At 34.7% G+C, this 19,273-nt stretch overlaps 1 protein-coding gene across 2 annotated transcripts in view; it reads right to left on the reverse strand.

Moving 5' to 3' along the window:
- The window catches only part of LOC144977994 (synaptojanin-1-like), a 54,703-nt gene that overhangs the window by 12,718 nt on the left and 22,712 nt on the right, over positions 1–19,273 (reverse strand). The window contains exons 11-18 of one of the 2 annotated variants that reach the window (XM_078923403.1): positions 18,774–18,930; positions 18,130–18,306; positions 16,968–17,070; positions 16,099–16,239; positions 14,776–14,968; positions 9,604–9,627; positions 1,667–1,825; positions 437–587 (exon numbers count right to left, since the gene is read on the reverse strand). In XM_078923403.1, coding sequence (XP_078779529.1) covers positions 437–587; positions 1,667–1,825; positions 9,604–9,627; positions 14,776–14,968; positions 16,099–16,239; positions 16,968–17,070; positions 18,130–18,306; positions 18,774–18,930 — 1,105 coding nt within the window. The remainder of the gene's footprint in view (positions 1–436; positions 588–1,666; positions 1,826–9,603; positions 9,628–14,775; positions 14,969–16,098; positions 16,240–16,967; positions 17,071–18,129; positions 18,307–18,773; positions 18,931–19,273) is intronic. The other variant, XM_078923404.1, reaches the window with a different exon arrangement.

A 19,273-nucleotide genomic window follows, 5' to 3' on the forward strand; every position in this document is an offset into this window, starting at 1 on the left:
AAAGGGTTGATTTAATCATTGATGACAGGAATTCATTTTTTATAAAAATTGACCTTCTAACTAAACTTGGCAATATCTCAGTTCAAACCTTTTCACCATCCGACTGAATATGTCATTCACTGTAACATTTATTAAGTTTGTCTTCAAATCTTCATTACACATCTTTAAAAAAAAAAGAACAATCAATAAATTTAATTCATTCAATATCAAAACACCTAGTTAGTGACCTTTTCACCTTGACCTCATCCTCGGTGCACATAGTTGCAGGTCTGATAACCAAACACGGTTATGGCCCTGATTTACCACTGTTGATAATGGACAATATTTTGCGTTGGTTTGAGAGTATTTCCATTGCACCAATGGGACCTTAACATTAACAATTTGGATTATAAGACCTGTATATAAGTATACATCGATCTCATCGCAATGACCTCACCATTCTCTCCATGCTCTTTTTCTCGCCACAAAACTCGATCAGTCCAGGCCGGGCAACGATTCTTCTCACTGGTATCGTAATCATCACTAAAAGTATCGTACTTGTAAGTCGGGGCAAAATGCAATGGGCCCTCATTGAATCCTTGGAAAGCCTGAGGATGAAAAATTAAAGACAAATGAACAAGACACAAATCACACTTATTTTTGTTGACTTTTGTGATTTTTATCACATGCAAAATAGGGAAGTGTGATGTCAAAAAACATCATCTCCCAAACTGTATCTATAAACTTGACAGTTCCCCTCTCAGCCAAGGACTCCGACAAGGGAAATGATAAAACCAAGTAATCTTATTCTTAGACAGAGAGAGAAAGCAAGTTGGAAAAAAGATATAGGGGTATAGAAGACTCCCACTATGGGAGGTCAAGAATCCAACCCAGATTTTCAGGATTATTCCAAGTGACCTTCCTGTCCACTATGGGAGGTCAGAACCCCACCATGAGTACTTTTGTAGAAAGTAGGATTGGATTACATTATTATTTTTGCCTTTCAAGACCGGCCGCACTGTGCAGCCAATGGCGCTGAAAGAGTTAAATAGTAAATATAATAATAGAAAATTTCTTCAGTAAGACGAGATTAGCAAAACAGCATTAAGCTCTTACAGTCATGACAAAGATTTTTCTTTATTTTTCTTTAACAAATCTGATTAAGAAAAATGTTAATTGCTTAGTAACAAATGTGACAATTTTCCTGTGGTTGGTAAGGTGAGGATTAATAGTGAGAGTAAATAATGTGTACTTTTGTTATTTTACAAATTTATACAACATTATTTACTTGAGCTTTTATATAGCGCAATATTCACTGAACATGATCAAAGCGCTTTTCAAAGGGTCCTTAGCCAACAGCAACACTTAACATGAAGGACGAGACCTTATGCCTGTGCGGCGATATTACAATTGTTGTTTTTTTTCGACAGAGACAACACTTAACGGCCAGGTACTAATTTTACACCTGAGTACGGTGAGAGAATGTGAGTAAAGAGCCTTTTCCAAGGACTCCAACAATGCGCCGAGAGGCTTGAACCAAGGACCTTCCGATCCAAAAGTGAGTGTGATACCACAAGACCAAATAGCCACACATTATATATATTTATGAATTCATTGTGGTCAGGAACTGTGCACTGATTACAGGGTTGAGTAAATAATAAATAAACGACGTCATTAAAATACTGACATTTCCCAGTCCCCGTTGTATATTGAGCTGGTCCATTTCATTGAGGGCTGTCCAGTTTTTATCGGATATCAACTCTTTGACTTCCTCATTGCCCAGGTCGATACGATAGTTGAAATCTCCACACCAAAACACGCAGTCATGGGATAAAATGGTGCGACCCTTGACAAAATAACAACATACAAAAAAAAAGAAGATGAAAACATTTGATTGCTTGCTTTAAAAAATAAGAAACAAAAATGAATTAAACAGCTTAGCAAAAAAGAACAAAACATACTAAACATATAACGTTTCGGGCTCAAAATCCTTCTTCAGCCAACAACAACAAAAAAAACCCAATGAAAACATAAATACATTACCAAAAAAACAACAGATCGACGACAGAGAAACGTTCCGCGTTTGGTATTTTGTTCCTTATTTTGAAGCTGTTATATTAATTTTTGTTGATTCCTTGTTACTGTCCACAGACTTCTAGCAGATTAGTATCAGTTTGATTTTTGATTGCTTTAACTCTCTCCTTACCATCCATTTCAAGAGTTTCCCCCAAAATTTCACGCCCACCCAACACAAAAATAGAATTTTCTTACTCAAACAGAAATCCAACAAGTACATTCTAAACACAATATTTTTCAGCAAAATGAGCTCTATCTATAACACAGTGTCAAGTTTTTATAGCTGTAACAAACAATTTTCTTTAAATTTTGTGATGTCCAAAAGAAATCAGAATGATAAAATTTTTGGTTGTATCGTAACGAATGTGACGATTTTCCTATGGTTGGTAAGGAGAGGGTTAAAAAGTTTGATGGCACCTTGATACTTTAAAGTCATATCAACACCAGGGAGAAGGGGATAATATGACAACAGAAGACTAAAAAGAGTTAATCGGAATAACATTGTTTATGAAAAAAGGTAAATCAAAGGTTACTAGGATAGCACAGCAGAAATCTTACTCTTTCTTTTTTTAAAGAGTTGAGTCCAAGCAAAAGGACTTATATTTAAAAGACTCAACGTCATAACAAAAACTATAACAAACTGCATAACGAAATTATAACAAACAACAAATGAAATAAAAAATAAAATAAACAGTTGTATTGATCATTTCCACGAATTTACCATGCTCAATGCACTTCAAATACGGTACAATATTTCCATTTCATACAGTGCAAGCCGCCTGTCACACATCCTTTTTGTACTCTTAAAATATCCATCACTGCCACGTAACTCAATCTCACCTGAGTCAACCGGGGTAATGTGTGTTAGGTGCCTTACACGAAGACGAATTACTGGGTAGGAAATGTTATATACAAATGAGAGAATCACGTTTTAGACACTGTATCTAAAGATGATATTCATATCAACGGTGGACTCATGATGATGATGATGATGATGATGATGATGATGATGATGATGATGATGATGATGATGATGATGATGAGATGATGATGATGATATAATAATAATATAATATAATAATAATAATAATAATAATAATAATAATAATAATAATAATAATATATAATAATAATAATAATAATAATATAATAATAATAATAATAATAATAATAATGCATAATTTTTATAGCACCCCTTTCCACAAATGCTCGAAGCATTTTATACAAAGACAGATATATATATTAATATATTATATCATAATTATATGCACATGCGATCATATATATCATTCAATAAAATCAGTAAAATGATGATGGTGATGATGAAGAAGTTGATTTTAAAAAGCATAATTTAAAAGAAACGAATCGAATTTATAAATTGTTGACAGTAATCCAATATTTACAATTATATCGAATTTTTTTTTATTAAACATTAGTCAAAGGTAATCTATTTATATTATCAGTCATCGTTATAGAAATATCTTTTGAAAGAATAAATTGTGAAAATGAGCAAATTATATTATGAATCAGAAAGCTTTTCAAAGGGAGATCATTAAGACAATAATTTGTTTTTGGTAATCAATGTTGAAAAATGTTGATTTAAAACATTAAAAAAAAATAAAAAAATTTGCACATGCCAGTTGTACAATTTGAATAAATATTAGGGATTGAAGCAAAGAGAGTGGTAGCGGCCGTTTGAAGCATTAGATGATCTAAATTATATTTCTAGCACACTGATGAGAAAGTACAAGTTTGAAGTAACTACAAAATATTAATTTTTTAGGCAATGGGTAATTCATCAGTAAAAAAACAAAAAACAACAAAAAACAAAAACAAAACAAAAACAAACCCGAATACAATGTTTTGAGGGGTTGTTTTTTTTCAAACACCTTTTCTTTTATTTTATGGATTTTGTAAGGATTCACCCTTTTCAAATGGGATACGGATAAACTTGAATGAATTTGTTTTTCCACCAGTGATCGGATAGCTGGGTGTTTGAGCGATGGCTGAAAACACTTCCACTTACATTCAATCCAAGGGGAAACAGGCAATTACATTTTTATGAGGAGATAAGAATTAGTTCCAGATCTAGGGGCCTGAGATTGTGTGATCGGAAAGAAATTAATGACTTAGTCAAATTGTATGACAATATTACGATCACGGATCCAAGTTAGAAAACTTTCCACTGAAAAACAGTGTGCCACAGAATGAGACCGACCTATTGCTACCATAATCACTTCCATTATGTTCAAGATTGTAACAGATCAAATACCATCAATAAAGGCAGACTCCTTTTTCACGCCACGACCAAACAAAAGAAAAATCCGAGCACTCACTTTTGCCAACCACATAACCAAAAACCCCATTGAGAGATACGCCACAAACAATTCGAACTGCTTCAAAATCCCACAAACAAGAACACAAAACTACAGAAATTCTTTCTTCATTAGAACTATCTCGGAGTGGAATGGGCTGGATGAACTGGTCATCATGGCACCACACCTAAACGATTTCAAGGCCCGACTGACATGGGCCTGCGCCCAATGAGGACGCCGCTGAAATACAACCAGACCATTGGTTTCTTCAGCGCCAACCATACAGATACAGATTATAGTAGGGACAGCGTGGCTCAGCGGTACGGCCTTTGCTTCATACCCGAAAGGTACCTTGGAATAACAGAATTCTGGGGATAACACGGATCTCTGTATGATAAGAAATAATAGTTTGGCTACGATAACAAAAATTATTTACTTTAAATATATGTAGGCACTGACACGGCAATTTGTGGATAAATGATAGAGTGGTTAATGGCTGGAATATTGAATGATAATAAAAGGTTTTATAGCAATAAATACACAGGGATGATTGAACACAAAAAAAGGAAATAAAACCTAAGACACATGGAGGATGGGGGGGTGGGGAGTGGGAGTGGGGGGGGGGGGGGATGAGGCCGTTCTGGTATTCAGAATTCAATGGTATGTCATAATGACAGGATGTGTTTTATTCTGAGACTGATGGTTTATTTCATTCACATATTATTTTAAAACGAAGGACATCGAACAATGAATGGTATACTTAAGGTTTAAAATATTTTCCAAAAATGGATTCAGGAGGAAAATAAAAAACAAATTAAAGTGGGACTATTTTTTTTCAGCAATGTTATTTCTTTTTCATCTAGACTATTGTTAATTGCCAAAATAAAACATGATGGAATGTAATGCAGACAGACAGCGTTAAATTGCTAGACTATTATTATATCTGTTAAAATCTACAATTAATTGCCAGTTGCCTGACCTGTCTGTGAAGCGCCAACTCCAAATATCTGATTTGGGAGTCAGGGATGCAAAGTTATGACAGACATTATATTTTATTTCGTTTCAGATTGTTTATGTTTGATAGTTTTTAAGGGTTTTACGACGCTTGGGACACATTAAGGTCATTTCAGCGTCAGTAAAAAGGAAGAAAATGGGAAAGTAAAAAAATTTATACAACATTTTCCTCTCCCCCCCCCCCTTTTTTCCCCCCAAACCCCACCTCTAACAGATGTAAGAGATGATATGATATTCCATGTGAGTTCAAATTGAATAAATTAAACTGTGAAAAAAAATATTTAAAAAATAAATAAAAAGGATTCCCTTGTAATCAGAATTCCAAAATTGCAAACAACAAATGAATAAATAAGATACAGATCTCAAAAAGTGATTATGAAACAGTGCCAGACAAAACAAGAAAGAAAAATACATTTTTAAAAAATCAGAGCATTGAGTCCTTGAAAAAAAATAAAAAAACTCTTTACTCATATTCACCGTACTCAGGTGTAAAATGAGTACCTGGTTGTAAACACAAAAAATGTAATATCACCTAACAGGCGTTATTCTCGTCCTACATGTTAAGTGTTGCTGTTGGCTAGGGACCCCTTGTAAAGCATTTTGAGCACATTTAGTGGATATTGCGCTATATAAAGGTTAGAGTTCAAGCTCAAGATTTTTGGAATGTTTTTAAAAATTTTTTTTTCCTGTATTATTCTTTTCTACTTTGTCTAGCACTGTTTCATACAGACTTTTATAAACTTTATCTTCCACCAGTGGCTGTACCCTAATTTGTCATATTGAGATGAATAAATAAATAAATAAATAAATAAATAAATAAATACTTGAATAAACAGATGAATAAAACAATTAAAACAACATGTAACATCGAATACAAAAAGCCATGCGAAAATAAACAACATCAACAACATGCATTGTTTCCATGTCTCCAAGAACAACCTTGATAATGTGAAGCATCATGCAATACTGTTAGATTGTGTTCTTATACTTATCAAGGAGATGGTGAAGGACTCGGAGTAAGAAGCCCCCCCCCCCCCCCCCCTTCTCTCTCTTTCTCCCTCTCTCTCTCCCTTCTACCCCCTTCTCTCTCTCTTTCTCCCTTCTACCCCCCCCCCTCTCTCTTTCTCCCGTCTACCCCCCTCCCCTTCCCTCCTGAAGCCTCATGCAATACTGTTAGATTGTGGTCTTATCCTTATCAAGGAGATGGTGAGGGACTCAGAGTAAGAAGTTCTCCCCCCCCCCCCTTCTACCCCCTTTTATCTCTCTCTTTCTCCATTCTACTCCCCTTCTCTCCCTCCTGAAGCATCACACAGTACTATTAGATTGAGCTCTAATTCTTGTCAATGAGATGATGAGGGATTCAAAGTCAGAAAACTCTCTCTCTCACACACACACACAAACACACACTCGAAACCACTATCTCACTCCTGCCTCCCCTCCTCTCTCCCCCTCCTGCCACCTCCCCCCCCCCCCCACTCACACAAACTTTTACCCCCTCTCTCTCCCTTCTACCCTCTTTCTCTCTCCCTTCGGCCCCTCCTCCCCTCTCTCTCTCATACACTCTTACCCCCCCCCTCTCTCTCTCTCACACACACTCCTACCCCAACCCCCTCTCTCTCGGGCACACACACCTACCCCTCTCACTTTCTGTCTTCTTTGTATCCTCTCCCTCCTTCCTCTCTCTCTCTCTCTCTAACACTCTTAACCCCCCCCCCCCAACCCTGTCTCTCTTTCACTCTCTCTCCCTTCCCTATCCTATGTGTGTGTGTGTGTGTGTGTGTGTGTGTGTGAATGTGTGTGTCTTGTGTTTGTGATAATATAATATATACAATATTCCCATTGATTCCCAATATCTTACTCTTAAAAAAATATTTAAAAACCCAACTAATCAGTGTTAATCTGTTAAGTATGTTCTCGTTGACTCCGAACAATGCAAATCCCACATGCATTTAACACTGGACACCAGTCATCAATCGGACACAACCAGATGGACAAAACTCCATGTCACATCTACATGCACAGGAAGACGCATCCAAACAAATTTTTCGCATTTTCTTTCTCTTTCTTTATGGGTCTCAAATCAGAATTTTGTTTAAAAAGGAAGAATATTTCGGGGGTCCGCGGAACGTATATTTTATCATAAATGAAGCGGGGCAATAATACGCCTTCATTATTGACAATACTTGTAACATATAGAATTATTAACACTCAAATCATACTATAAAAAGGAAAAAATTATTTTAAAATTAATAAACACAGACGAGTCAGTCCCGTGCAACCAGACTGTTTAAAATGTTTTTTGAAGATGTATTGATACTACTGAGGGCCTGGACTTCAAGCGGAAGAAATAGCGGAAATCCACGAAATAGTAGAAATCCACTAAAAAGTAGAATTCCACTAAATAATGGAAATCCACTAAATAGTGGAAATCCACTAAATAATGGAAATCCACTAAATAGTGGAAATCCACTAAATAATAGAAATCCAATAAATAGTGGAAATCCACTAAATAGTGGAAATCCAATAAATAGTGGAAATCCATTAAATAGTGGAAATCCACTAAATAGTAGAAATCCACTAAATAGTAGAATCCATTAAATAGTGGAAATCCACTAAATAGTAGAAATCCACTAAATAGTAGAAATCCAATAAATAGTAGAAATCCATTAAATAGTGGAAATCCACTAAATAGTGGAAATCCACTAAATAATAGAAATCCAATAAATAGTGGAAATCCACTAAATAGTGGAAATCCATTAAATAGTGGAAATCCATTAAATAGTGGAAATCCACTAAATAGTAGAAATCCACTAAATAGTGGAAATCCACTAAATAATAGAAATCCAATAAATAGTGGAAATCCACTAAATAGTGGAAATCCACCAAACAGTAGAAATCCACTAAATAGTGGAAATCCACTAAATAGTGGAAATCCACTAAATAGTAGAAATCCACTAAATAGCAGAAATCCACTAAATAGTAGAAATCCACTAAATAGTGGAAATCCACTAAATAGTAGAAATCCACGAAACAGCAGAAATCCACTAAATAGTAGAAATCCACTAAATAGTGGAAATCCACTAAATAGTAGAAATCCATTAAATAGTGGAAATCCACTAAATATTGGAAATCCACTAAATAGTGGAAATCCACTAAATAGTAGAAATCTACTAAATAGCAGAAATCCACTAAATAGTAGAAATCCACTAAATAGTGGAAATCCACTAAATAGTAGAAATCCACTAAATAGTAGAAATCCATTAAATAGTGGAAATCCACTAAATATTGGAAATCCACTAAATAGTGGAAATCCACTAAATAGTAGAAATCTACTAAATAGCAGAAATCCACTAAATAGTAGAAATCCACTAAATAGTGGAAATCCACTAAATAGTGGAAATCCACTAAATAGTGGAAATCAACTAAATAATGGATATCCACTAAATAGCAGAAATCCACTAAATAGTAGAAATCCATTAAATAGTAGAAATCCACTAAATAGCAGAAATCCACTAAATAGTGGAAATCCACTGAATAGTAGAAATCCACTAAATAATGGAAATCCACTAAATAGCAGAAATCCACTAAATAGCAGAAATCCATTAAATAGTAGAAATCAACTAAATAGCAGAAATCCACTAAATAGTGGAAATCCACTAAATAGTAGAAATCCATTAAATAGCAGAAATCCACGAAATAGCAGAAATCCACTAAATAGCAGAAATCCACTAAATAGTAGAAATCCACTAAATAGTAGAAATCCACTAAATAGTGGAAATCCACTAAATAGTAGAAATCCACTAAATAGTAGAAATCCACTAAATAGTAGAAATCCACTAAATAGTGGAAATCCACTAAATAATGGAAATCCACTAAATAGTAGAAATCCACTAAATAGTAGAAATCCATTAAATAGCAGAAATCCACTAAATAGCAGAAATCCACTAAATAGTAGAAATCCACTAAATAGTGGAAATCCACTAAATAGTGGAAATCCACTAAATAGTGGAAATCCACTTAATAGCAAAAAAATCGATAAACAGCAGAAATCCACTAAAAAGCGGAAATTTGAGACCCATATTTCCTACTTTTTTTCTTTCTTCTGTCTTCCTCTATTTAAAAACAAAACAAAAAAAAAAAGCAAAAAAAAACAAACTGCTTGATAAAAATTGGACTGGGACTGGAAGTCAGGCAGGGGTGAAGGATGACGGGGACTCACCTTTCTAGCTGGATTGTCCATTGTCTAAATCATAGAATAATAACGTAATAAAATAAAAAAGTACAAAATAAGTACGAGGAAAACGACAAGATTAGTTCACTCAGTCCTAACACTTAACACCGACTATCTCTGTATTTCGCTCTGTGCATATTTTTACCCCATCATTTGAAGCTGTTTTATTCATTTCTGTTTATTATTTTTTGAAAATAATATGCATTTAATTCAACAACCGCTATAATGTGAAGATTTTTAAAAAGCAGTCGTTTTAATTATATGCATTTGATTTATCTTTAAAAAAAATAATGTTAACTCTCTCGAGTTCATATGCACGGAAAATCAAACAAATTTGTTCGATTTTCAATGAGGGTGAACTCGAGAGAGTTAACATTATTTTTTTTAAAGATAAATCAAATGCATATAATTAAAACGACTGCTTTTTAAAAATCTTCACATTATAGCGGTTGTTGAATTAAATGCATATTATTTTCAAAAAATAATAAACAGAAATGAATAAAACAGCTTCAAAAAAAGAAAATAAAAACATTTCGGGCTCAAAAAACACACATAAACAAGACCAAACACGGAACGTTTCGGGTCCACAACCATTCTTCAGTCAACAACAACAACAAAAAAACAACCTGATGAAAACATAAATACGTTACTACAAAACCAGACCAACGGACATCGATCTGTTTTTCTTTTTAAGTAATGTATTTATGTTTTCATTGTATTATTAATTGTTCGCTGAAGAAGGGTTTTGAGCCTGAAATGTTCCGTGTTTGGTATTCTTTTTCTTTTTTTTTTAAGCTGTTTTATTCATTTCCGTTTATTACTTTTTTTTTTCCAAAATCTCTTGGGTGAGTGGACAGCATAGAGGTAGAGGGCTAGGCTTGAGTGAGTTAAAACAAACAAACAAACAAACAAACAAAAAAAGTTCAATCACGTGACCCACACTTGTCAAAACAGTGTTATGTCAGGACGAATGACACCCCAAATAGTCAATTTAGAATTACAGACCTGCCTCCTACAACAACAACAACAAAATCGTAGAATTACAGACCTGCCTCCTACAACAACAACAACAAAATCGTAGAATTACAGACCTGCCTCCTACAACAATCAAACAAATCGTAGAATTACAGACCTGCCTCCTACAACAACAACAACAACAAAATCGTAGAATTACAGACCTGCCTCCTACAACAACAACAACAAAATCGTAGAATTACAGACCTGCCTCCTACAACAACAACAACAACAAAATCGTAGAATTACAGACCTGCCTCCTACAACAACAACAACAACAAAATCGTAGAATTACAGACCTGCCTCCTACAACAACAACAACAACAAAATCGTAGAATTACGACATTTTGGTTCCAATTTCAGAGCTTCATGATCATCTCTAGTTCATTAAAACTCCAAAATAAAACTTGATGCAAGACTACATTATCTTAAGGATTTTGAAGTGTTATTTAATCCTTGTGAGGGAAAATTAATGATTTTTGAAGTTAACTATAGCGACTACAATTTTATCTCCTAAAACGACGAGAAAGGTCAGGAATTAAAATGATAAAAAATAAAAGAGCTTTGAATTGTATTACTATTCTTTTTTTTTCAATGACGAATTGTATTGATTCTTCCCGATGTGTACATGAGTCTGACATCCGAACCCACTTATGGGCCTAGTTTAACATTGTTGTAATGGACGATATTTTGTGTCATTTTTTACAGATTTCCATGACAACAATGAGGCCATAATGAATTGGGTTATCAGACCTGAAAATAAGTGCAGGTCAATTCTTCCCCATAAGGAATAGAAATTAACATCGGTTTTCATATTTGTGACTATCAAATTCGATTTCCAGCACAGAGTTCTTCCTGACATATATCACACCGTTTTGAGACAAATGAAGGTTGATTGACATATTTCTCACATCTAACGACTAACAAAACAATCATTGTGATGGAAAGAAACAAAACAGTAAAAATAAAAACGATGATGAAATGGGATTTTAGTGCCATAGTCAAGTATCAAAACAATTTGTGATAAATAAATCAATAAAATGTAGAAATAGACCTGAAGTAATTTAACACCAAAGAAAATACAAGGAAACAGAACATTCTAGTCCATGTTCTAGACATTGAATTAATATATAAAATATTAGTAGGGATTGAATGTCAATAGCAAGTTCTGATGTAAAAAATGAAACAAAGTTCAAAAGTAAACAAAGTGATTCAAGCATACCCCCCCCCCCCCCCTCCCCCTTTTCCACTCTGCGGCATTCCGCCATGATTACAATGTGTAGACACTTCTGGCAAGTAAACTAATAAAGGACAGAAATATGTCTGACAACAGATATATTTTACGTCTCTACAGCCTCACTACACATATGAAAACTAACATGATAAATCTTTGCAAGCAATTCCACAAACAAAACATTAAAAAAAACAAGAAACAAACAAAAATATGCGCAAACAAGACCTGCCTAAACATGCTGGCTGTACGAAAATCACTTTATACAACATTGACATAAACAAGCTAAATTCATAATGTAAAATAATTTAATATAATAATAATAATAATAATAATAATAATAATAATAATAATAATAATAATAATAATAATAACAATAGTAATAATAATAATAATAGTAATAATAATAACAATAATAATAATAATAATAATAATAATAATAATAATAATAATAATAATAATAATAATAATAATAATAATAATAATAATAATAATAATTATAAAAAATCAGACAGAAAAAAAATACGCCCTGTCAACGCCAATATTCAAATGTTGAAAAAATTGTTGAGTAAAACTTTAAAACTTTCAATTTAAAAAAATAAACAAAACTCGAAAAATACTTTTGAATGACACATTTCTTAATTAATCTATTTAGATTTTACGTTGGAAAATAAATCAGTCAATGAAATCAAAATAGACACCAAAACAAACATCCTGACGACTATGTCATCTAAACGATGTGTGTCTGTTTATCGATGAATAGTTTGTATATATAAATGATATTGCGTTGACAGGTCTATATAACCAACACCAAAAATGACCCATCCATACATGCCAAATATGATATATAAAATCGATAACAAACAAAAAAGGGCGGGAGGAAATACCCACTTGGCAGACTTCCTGATAGGACAGATAGAAATCGACATTCACAGCCAAATTAAATTTGTGATTTGCAATAAATTAATCATGTAACACAATTGAGAATTGTTTCGACGTTCAATTTGACATCTACTTGACATCAAAACCTTATGGTTGTCATTTCCAGTCACAAAAACAAAACAAAAAAAATGTTTATTGTAATAAAAAAACAAAAAACAAACCCAACAAAAAACCAACAACACCCCCCCCCCAAAAAAAAAAGCAAAAAAAATAAACAAACGAACAAACTGACCCAATAACACACTATTAGTAAAAAGCTATATCATATTTGTATTAAATTAAGACAGATACCTCCAGGCTACCAATATCATAATCAGTAAATATTAGACTCACTTCTACCCTTAACCATCTGTATCAAATCTTAAATAGAATACAACACCTTCGTAAATCCAGAGTTATCATAGCTGTGTTACAAACTACAAAACCGTCATTGCCGACACGTTCGTAGTTTGAAGAATAAATATACTGTAAACGTTGCTGCTTGAAGCTCAAAGAAATAAAATAACAATAATAAAATGAAATGGAATCTTCAATTGAATGTACAAAGACGTGGACGTGTCGGGCTTCCCCTTTGTCAACAAAACACACCCAAGTGTTTCTGGGAGGGGTCTTTTGACCTCCCATCCCATGGTGGGCAGGATGTCACTTGCTGTGTTTTCTACCCCCCTATATCTGTTTTCTGATTTGCTTTCTGTCTTTGTTTTGGAATGAGATTACTTGGTTTTGTCCTGGCCCTTACCAGAGAACCTTGTATGAGAGGGAAGCAGTCAATTGTATAGTGGTAGTTTTGGGAGGTGATATCTTTTTATTTGTAAATCATTTCTCTGTTGCGCATCATTACATTTTTTGTTTTGATTATCTAAAGGTTTGTATTAATTTGAATGTATTCCTCTTAGTGGGATCTTGTGCTTGTGTCTGGATGAGACTTTTAGATGAACTAGATACATTGATGGTATGGTCTTGGGATCTGCATCTGTTCCCTACTTGAACCATTCCCCTTTGTATTCCTTTTTTCTTGTGTGTTTTCATTTGTAAATCTATAACTTTCATCCTACCCCATTTGATTCCTTTTACTGATCGTTAAATGACCTAAATGTGTTGCAAGCGCTGCAAAACCCTAAAAAACAAACAAACACTTTAGTTTTTCATTCATTTGTTTTTTTTACAAAGGGAAACCCAAATCATCTGTCATTGTAAATTACATCAAAGCTTGCTTTGTTTTTATTGTGTTTTTAAGGGTTTTACTGCGTTTGCGACACATTAAGGCCATATCAGCGCCAGTAAAACTGAAGAAAATATAGCCTTATCTCTTATCCAGACACAAGCCCAGGTTGCAACGAAGAGGAATCCGCTCAAATTTTGTTATATATTCAAATAGTATATAACAGACAGATATGTACACAGAAAAATATTTTAAAATATCCCAAAACTACAACAAAACATTCGACGTTTCCCTCCCAACTAAGGCCAGGACAAAAACCAAGTAATCTCATTCAAACAAAGAAAGAAAGCAAATTGGAAAACAGATGTATGTAGGAGGGATAGAAGACACAGCCAGTGACCTCCATGCCCGCTATGGGAGGTCAATGAACCCACCCAGACCTTGAAGCTTCCATTTCTTGTTATTATCGTTAAATAATTAATACAACGATATTGACATCGATAGCAATGCTGATATTAAAATAATTTTTGAATGATCAAGACTATTTGATGATATCATAAGGAAATGTGTGAATAAATTTCATAGAGAAATTCAGAAAATACATACCGACCAATGTGATCACGGTTTGATTAGATTATTATTTCTTCTCAAATCTGTTGTCATTACACTGGTTAGTTTTAGACTGTTAGATTATAATTTTAAAGAAAAAAAACAAAGTAAAGTATAGACTGGTGATACTACAAGTAAAGAATAAAAATAGGAAATGACAAAAATAATGCTAAAAATTAAAAAAAAAAAGAACATCCCTCACCATGGGGAAAGTCATTTTTCTGGTGATTTCTGTGTAGTCTGCATTTCGTTCATTGACCTGGGATTGGCCGGCTGCCAGGTGAGCACAGACAAAACATATGGATGTGGAATTGAGAAGGAAGCGAATGGCCACACCCCCTTTGTTGCCTGTGGCGCCACCTAGACCTGTCTTCACCTTGTCTACTGCCACGTCCCTGTTATAAAATAAATAAGTATGATAGATGAATATAGATAGTTCGAAGATGACGTCACTCGTGTCTTTGTTATGGTTTTTTGCCATCCGCGTTTATGAGTAATGCTCACTGAACTGTATTAACCCGACTATAAATGTTCATGGATACACACAGTTTTATGTGTTGGTCCGTTATACTTCCGGATGGCAATGTTATGAGCTTCTTAGCCAAGAGCATACTATCTATAGATGAATGAAATCTGACACCACTCAGCTCTTTGATGTTGTTTTAAGACAGCCATTTTAATGATTAGTTATCACTAAATTAGATCAACCAGACGTGTTGGTTCGTTATATCCAGCTGGCAGATGTACTTTACCCAAACACATAGCTGGTTATAACCACCTTACCACAATCACCGTCAACATGGCGATAACCACCATTACTATTACCGTTGTCACCATGGTTACAAATACCAACACCAAAAACTATTGTCACCATTATTACAACCATCATTTCCACAACCATTGTCACCCTGGTTACAAACATCACCAACACCATAATTATTGCCATCATAGTTACAACCACCACTACCACAATTAAAACAAAACAACCACAATCAACACCACAACCACTGTCACCACAATTACAACCACCATCAACACAACCATTGTCACCATGGTTACAACCGCCATAAAAAAAATAAATAAAAAAAATAAATAAATAAAATTCCCTTTATTCATCCAATAGGGAAATTTGTCTCTAGGGTCTATTCCAAGGGAAGACTGGAATAACCCAGGCGTCAGTCGCAGTGCAGCTAGGGCGGGGTGACTTGCTCAAGGTCTCACAGGGCAGCGATCAAAGGGCGATCGAACTCATTACCTTTCGGGTACAAAGCTAGGACCGTATCGATGAACCACGCTGCTCCATAACATTGTCTTATCTTATCTTATCTCAGCCTTATTGAACCCAATACAAGCAAAGACCGTACTGCTGAGCCACGCTACTCCATAACATTGTCTTATCTTATCTTATCTCAGCCTTATTGAACCCAATACAAGCAAAGACCGTACTGCTGAGCCACGCTACCCCCCCCCCCCCCGCCTCCCATGGTAACAATCATCACATTATCCCAATCAACGTCTCCATTACCTGATAAAGGGGGCCAAAGCAGGTCGAACCATGACAAAGAGGACAACCCCGACAAGCTGAATGGAGGTCACTAGAACATACTTGTGGTCCCGTGATATCGTCTTCAGGATCTCTTTCTGCCATTCTCTTGCATTTGTGGAACTGAAAACAAACACAGAAAGGGGCAACACAGTGGCTTGTAAAAAATCACTCATGAAATCAAAAATCAAATCTTTTTTTCAAAGGTTTTCAAAATTGAGCTTTTATATAACGCAATATCCACTAAACGTGCTCAAAGCGCTTTACAAGGGGTCCCTGACCAACAGCAACACTTAACATTTAGGACGGGACATGACGCCTGTTAGGCGATATTACAATATTTTTTTTCGGACAGAGACAATGCTGTTAACGGCCAGGTACTCAATTTACACCTAAGTACGGTGAGGGAATGTGAGTAAAGAGCTTTCTCCAAGGACTCAACTATGCGCGCCGAGCGAGGCTCAAACCCAGGAACTTCCGATCTGAATAGGGAAAGTTGTGCGGCTTTGTGGTCTTGCGGTATGACACTAGCTTTCGGGTAGGAAGGTCCGTCCTGGGTTCGAGCCTCACATGGTGCATAGCTGAGTCCTTGGAAAAGACTCCATACTCACATTCTTTCACCATGAGTACAATGAGTACCTGACCATGTCTCTGTTGGAAAAATTGTAAATATCGCCTAACAGGCGTAATGTCTCGTTCTTCGTGTTGCTGTTGGTCAGGGACCCTTTGTAAAGCGCTTTGAGCATATTTAATGGGTATTGCGCTATATCCAAGTTTTCGTTTTCTAGCTCTAGTAAGTAGACTCTAAGAGTTCAATATATCAAGGTGCCTAGTTTGAGATTTCTACTCACCTGGCACTCATTATATTGCTGGCATTCAAGTCGACAATTTCCTCGAGCCCAACGGCAAATATATCCACCGGTTTGCTGAAATCTACATCATCCACTAATAAATCTGTGGGGGAAGAGAAATAATTGCGATGGCCAGATGTAAACATGACACAAAATAAAAAAGTAAATAATCTGTATGAACAGCTATTTCATTAAAATTTGAGCTTCTATATGGTGCAATATCCACTAAACATGCTCAAAGTCCTTTACAAAGTGTCCCTGACCAACAGCAACGTGTAATATGTAGAAGTAGAATGAGAGATGATGCCTGTTAGGCGATATTACAATTTTTCCGACAGAGACAACGCTGTTAACAGCCAGATACTCATTTTACACCTGAGTATGGAGACATAATGTGAGTAATGAGCCTTTCCCAAGGACTCAACTATGGGTCTCATTATATTGCTGGCATTCAAGTCGACGATTTCCTCGAGCCCAACGGCAAATATATCCACCGGTTTCCTGAAATCTACATCGTCCACTAATAAATCTGTGGGGAAAAAGAAATGATGATTGAAATGGCCAGATGTAAACATGACACAAAATTCAAATTTAAAAAATCTGTATGTACAGCCATTTAAAACTTGAGCTTTAATATAGTGCAATATCCACTAAACGTGCTCAAAATGCTTTACAAAGGGTCCGTGACCAACAGCAACACGTATCATGTAGAACGAGACATGACGCTTGTCAGATGATGTTAAAATTTTTCCGTTTTTTCCAACAATTATTATTATTATTATTATTATTATTATTATTATTATTATTATTATTATTATTATTATTATTATTATTATTGTTATTATTATTATTATTATTATTATTATTATTATTATTATTATTATTATTATTATCATTATTATTATTATCATTATTATTATTATCATCATTATTACCATCGTCATTATTACCATTATTATTATTATTATTATTATTATTATTATTATTATTATTATTATTATTATCATCATTATTACCATCGTCATTATTACCATCGTCATTATCATTTTCATCATTATCATAATGATTATCATTATTTACCATCCTCGTGATTATTTCTATTACAATGACCACTAACATCGATACTATAATCAAAATGGTAATAACAACGACAACAACTCACTCGCGTGCGTCTTGTGTGCGTCCAGCAGCCAATCAGCCAGGGACTGGTGTTTGTAGGCGATGCTCCTGTAGTGTTTGCCTCCGTTGACATTGTACGTCCCCACACTGACTCGCAGGCTTTGACGTTTAGTGAAGGCCTTATAACTTTGAGTCATTTGCTGCAGAATGTTTTCTGATGCTGGATGGTGAAATGGGAGAGCATCAAAAGATAAATAATCCTATTTATATTTTTTTTTTTTTTAAAGAAGGCATATTTAAATCTAGCTCAGTCCACACAAAAAAATAATAAAATATCATAAAATGACTTTCAACATTTTTGCATCTCACTTTTACACAGATTTACTATGTTCAATGGGATCCTGATAGGTCAGTTGGTAGAGCACTCACTTCACATGCAAAGGCACCGAGATCGATCCAGAATGAAGCTAATATTTTTTTATAATGTTGGTTTTCCGGTTTTAGCCCCCAAAAAAAGGCATTTCTGACTGTTGTCCGTCTAATGCTAAAGCAATTTGACTAAACTCCAGCTGTATTCACCTTACGATTCTGAAGAGCTACTTTCTATAAAATTCCCATAAAGTGAAAACAAATCAATAACTACGACTTACAACAATGTTATATATAAAAAAAAACAAAAAGACTAACCATGTAAATATCTTGAAGACAGCAAGGCTCTAGCCCTGTCGGCCAGATTACCATGTAGAGCACTTCCCATCAGTAACACGTCAATGGCTTCCTGCTTGCTGCTGTCAAGGAAATTGTTCTGGATTGTCCTTGTGGCTGAGCGGGATGCATCGGAGTACTGTCCATTCAAAATAGAAAGATCCAAATTTATAATTTAAAATGAAACATATTGCAAGAACTCAACCTATCTGCTATTCTTCTGACATTTCTATATATAATAATAAGATTGTTGAGACAAGGGAATCAATGTTTACACTACTTTTCGTGCGGCTATGTGGTCTAGTGGTACGACACTCACTTTCAAATCGGAAGGTCCTGGGTTCGAGCCTTGCTTAGCGTATAGTTGAGTCCTCTCTTACAGTTCATGTGTAAAATGAGTAACTGGCTGTTAACAGCTTTATCTCTGTCCAAAAAAAAGATGTAATATCGCCTAAGACAAGCATGTTTATCGACATTTTAAA

This window comes from Berghia stephanieae, chromosome 8, assembly GCF_034508935.2.
Source record: "Berghia stephanieae isolate SIO BIC M18660-M18661 chromosome 8, UCSD_Bste_1.3, whole genome shotgun sequence".
NCBI lineage: Eukaryota > Metazoa > Mollusca > Gastropoda > Nudibranchia > Aeolidiidae > Berghia > Berghia stephanieae.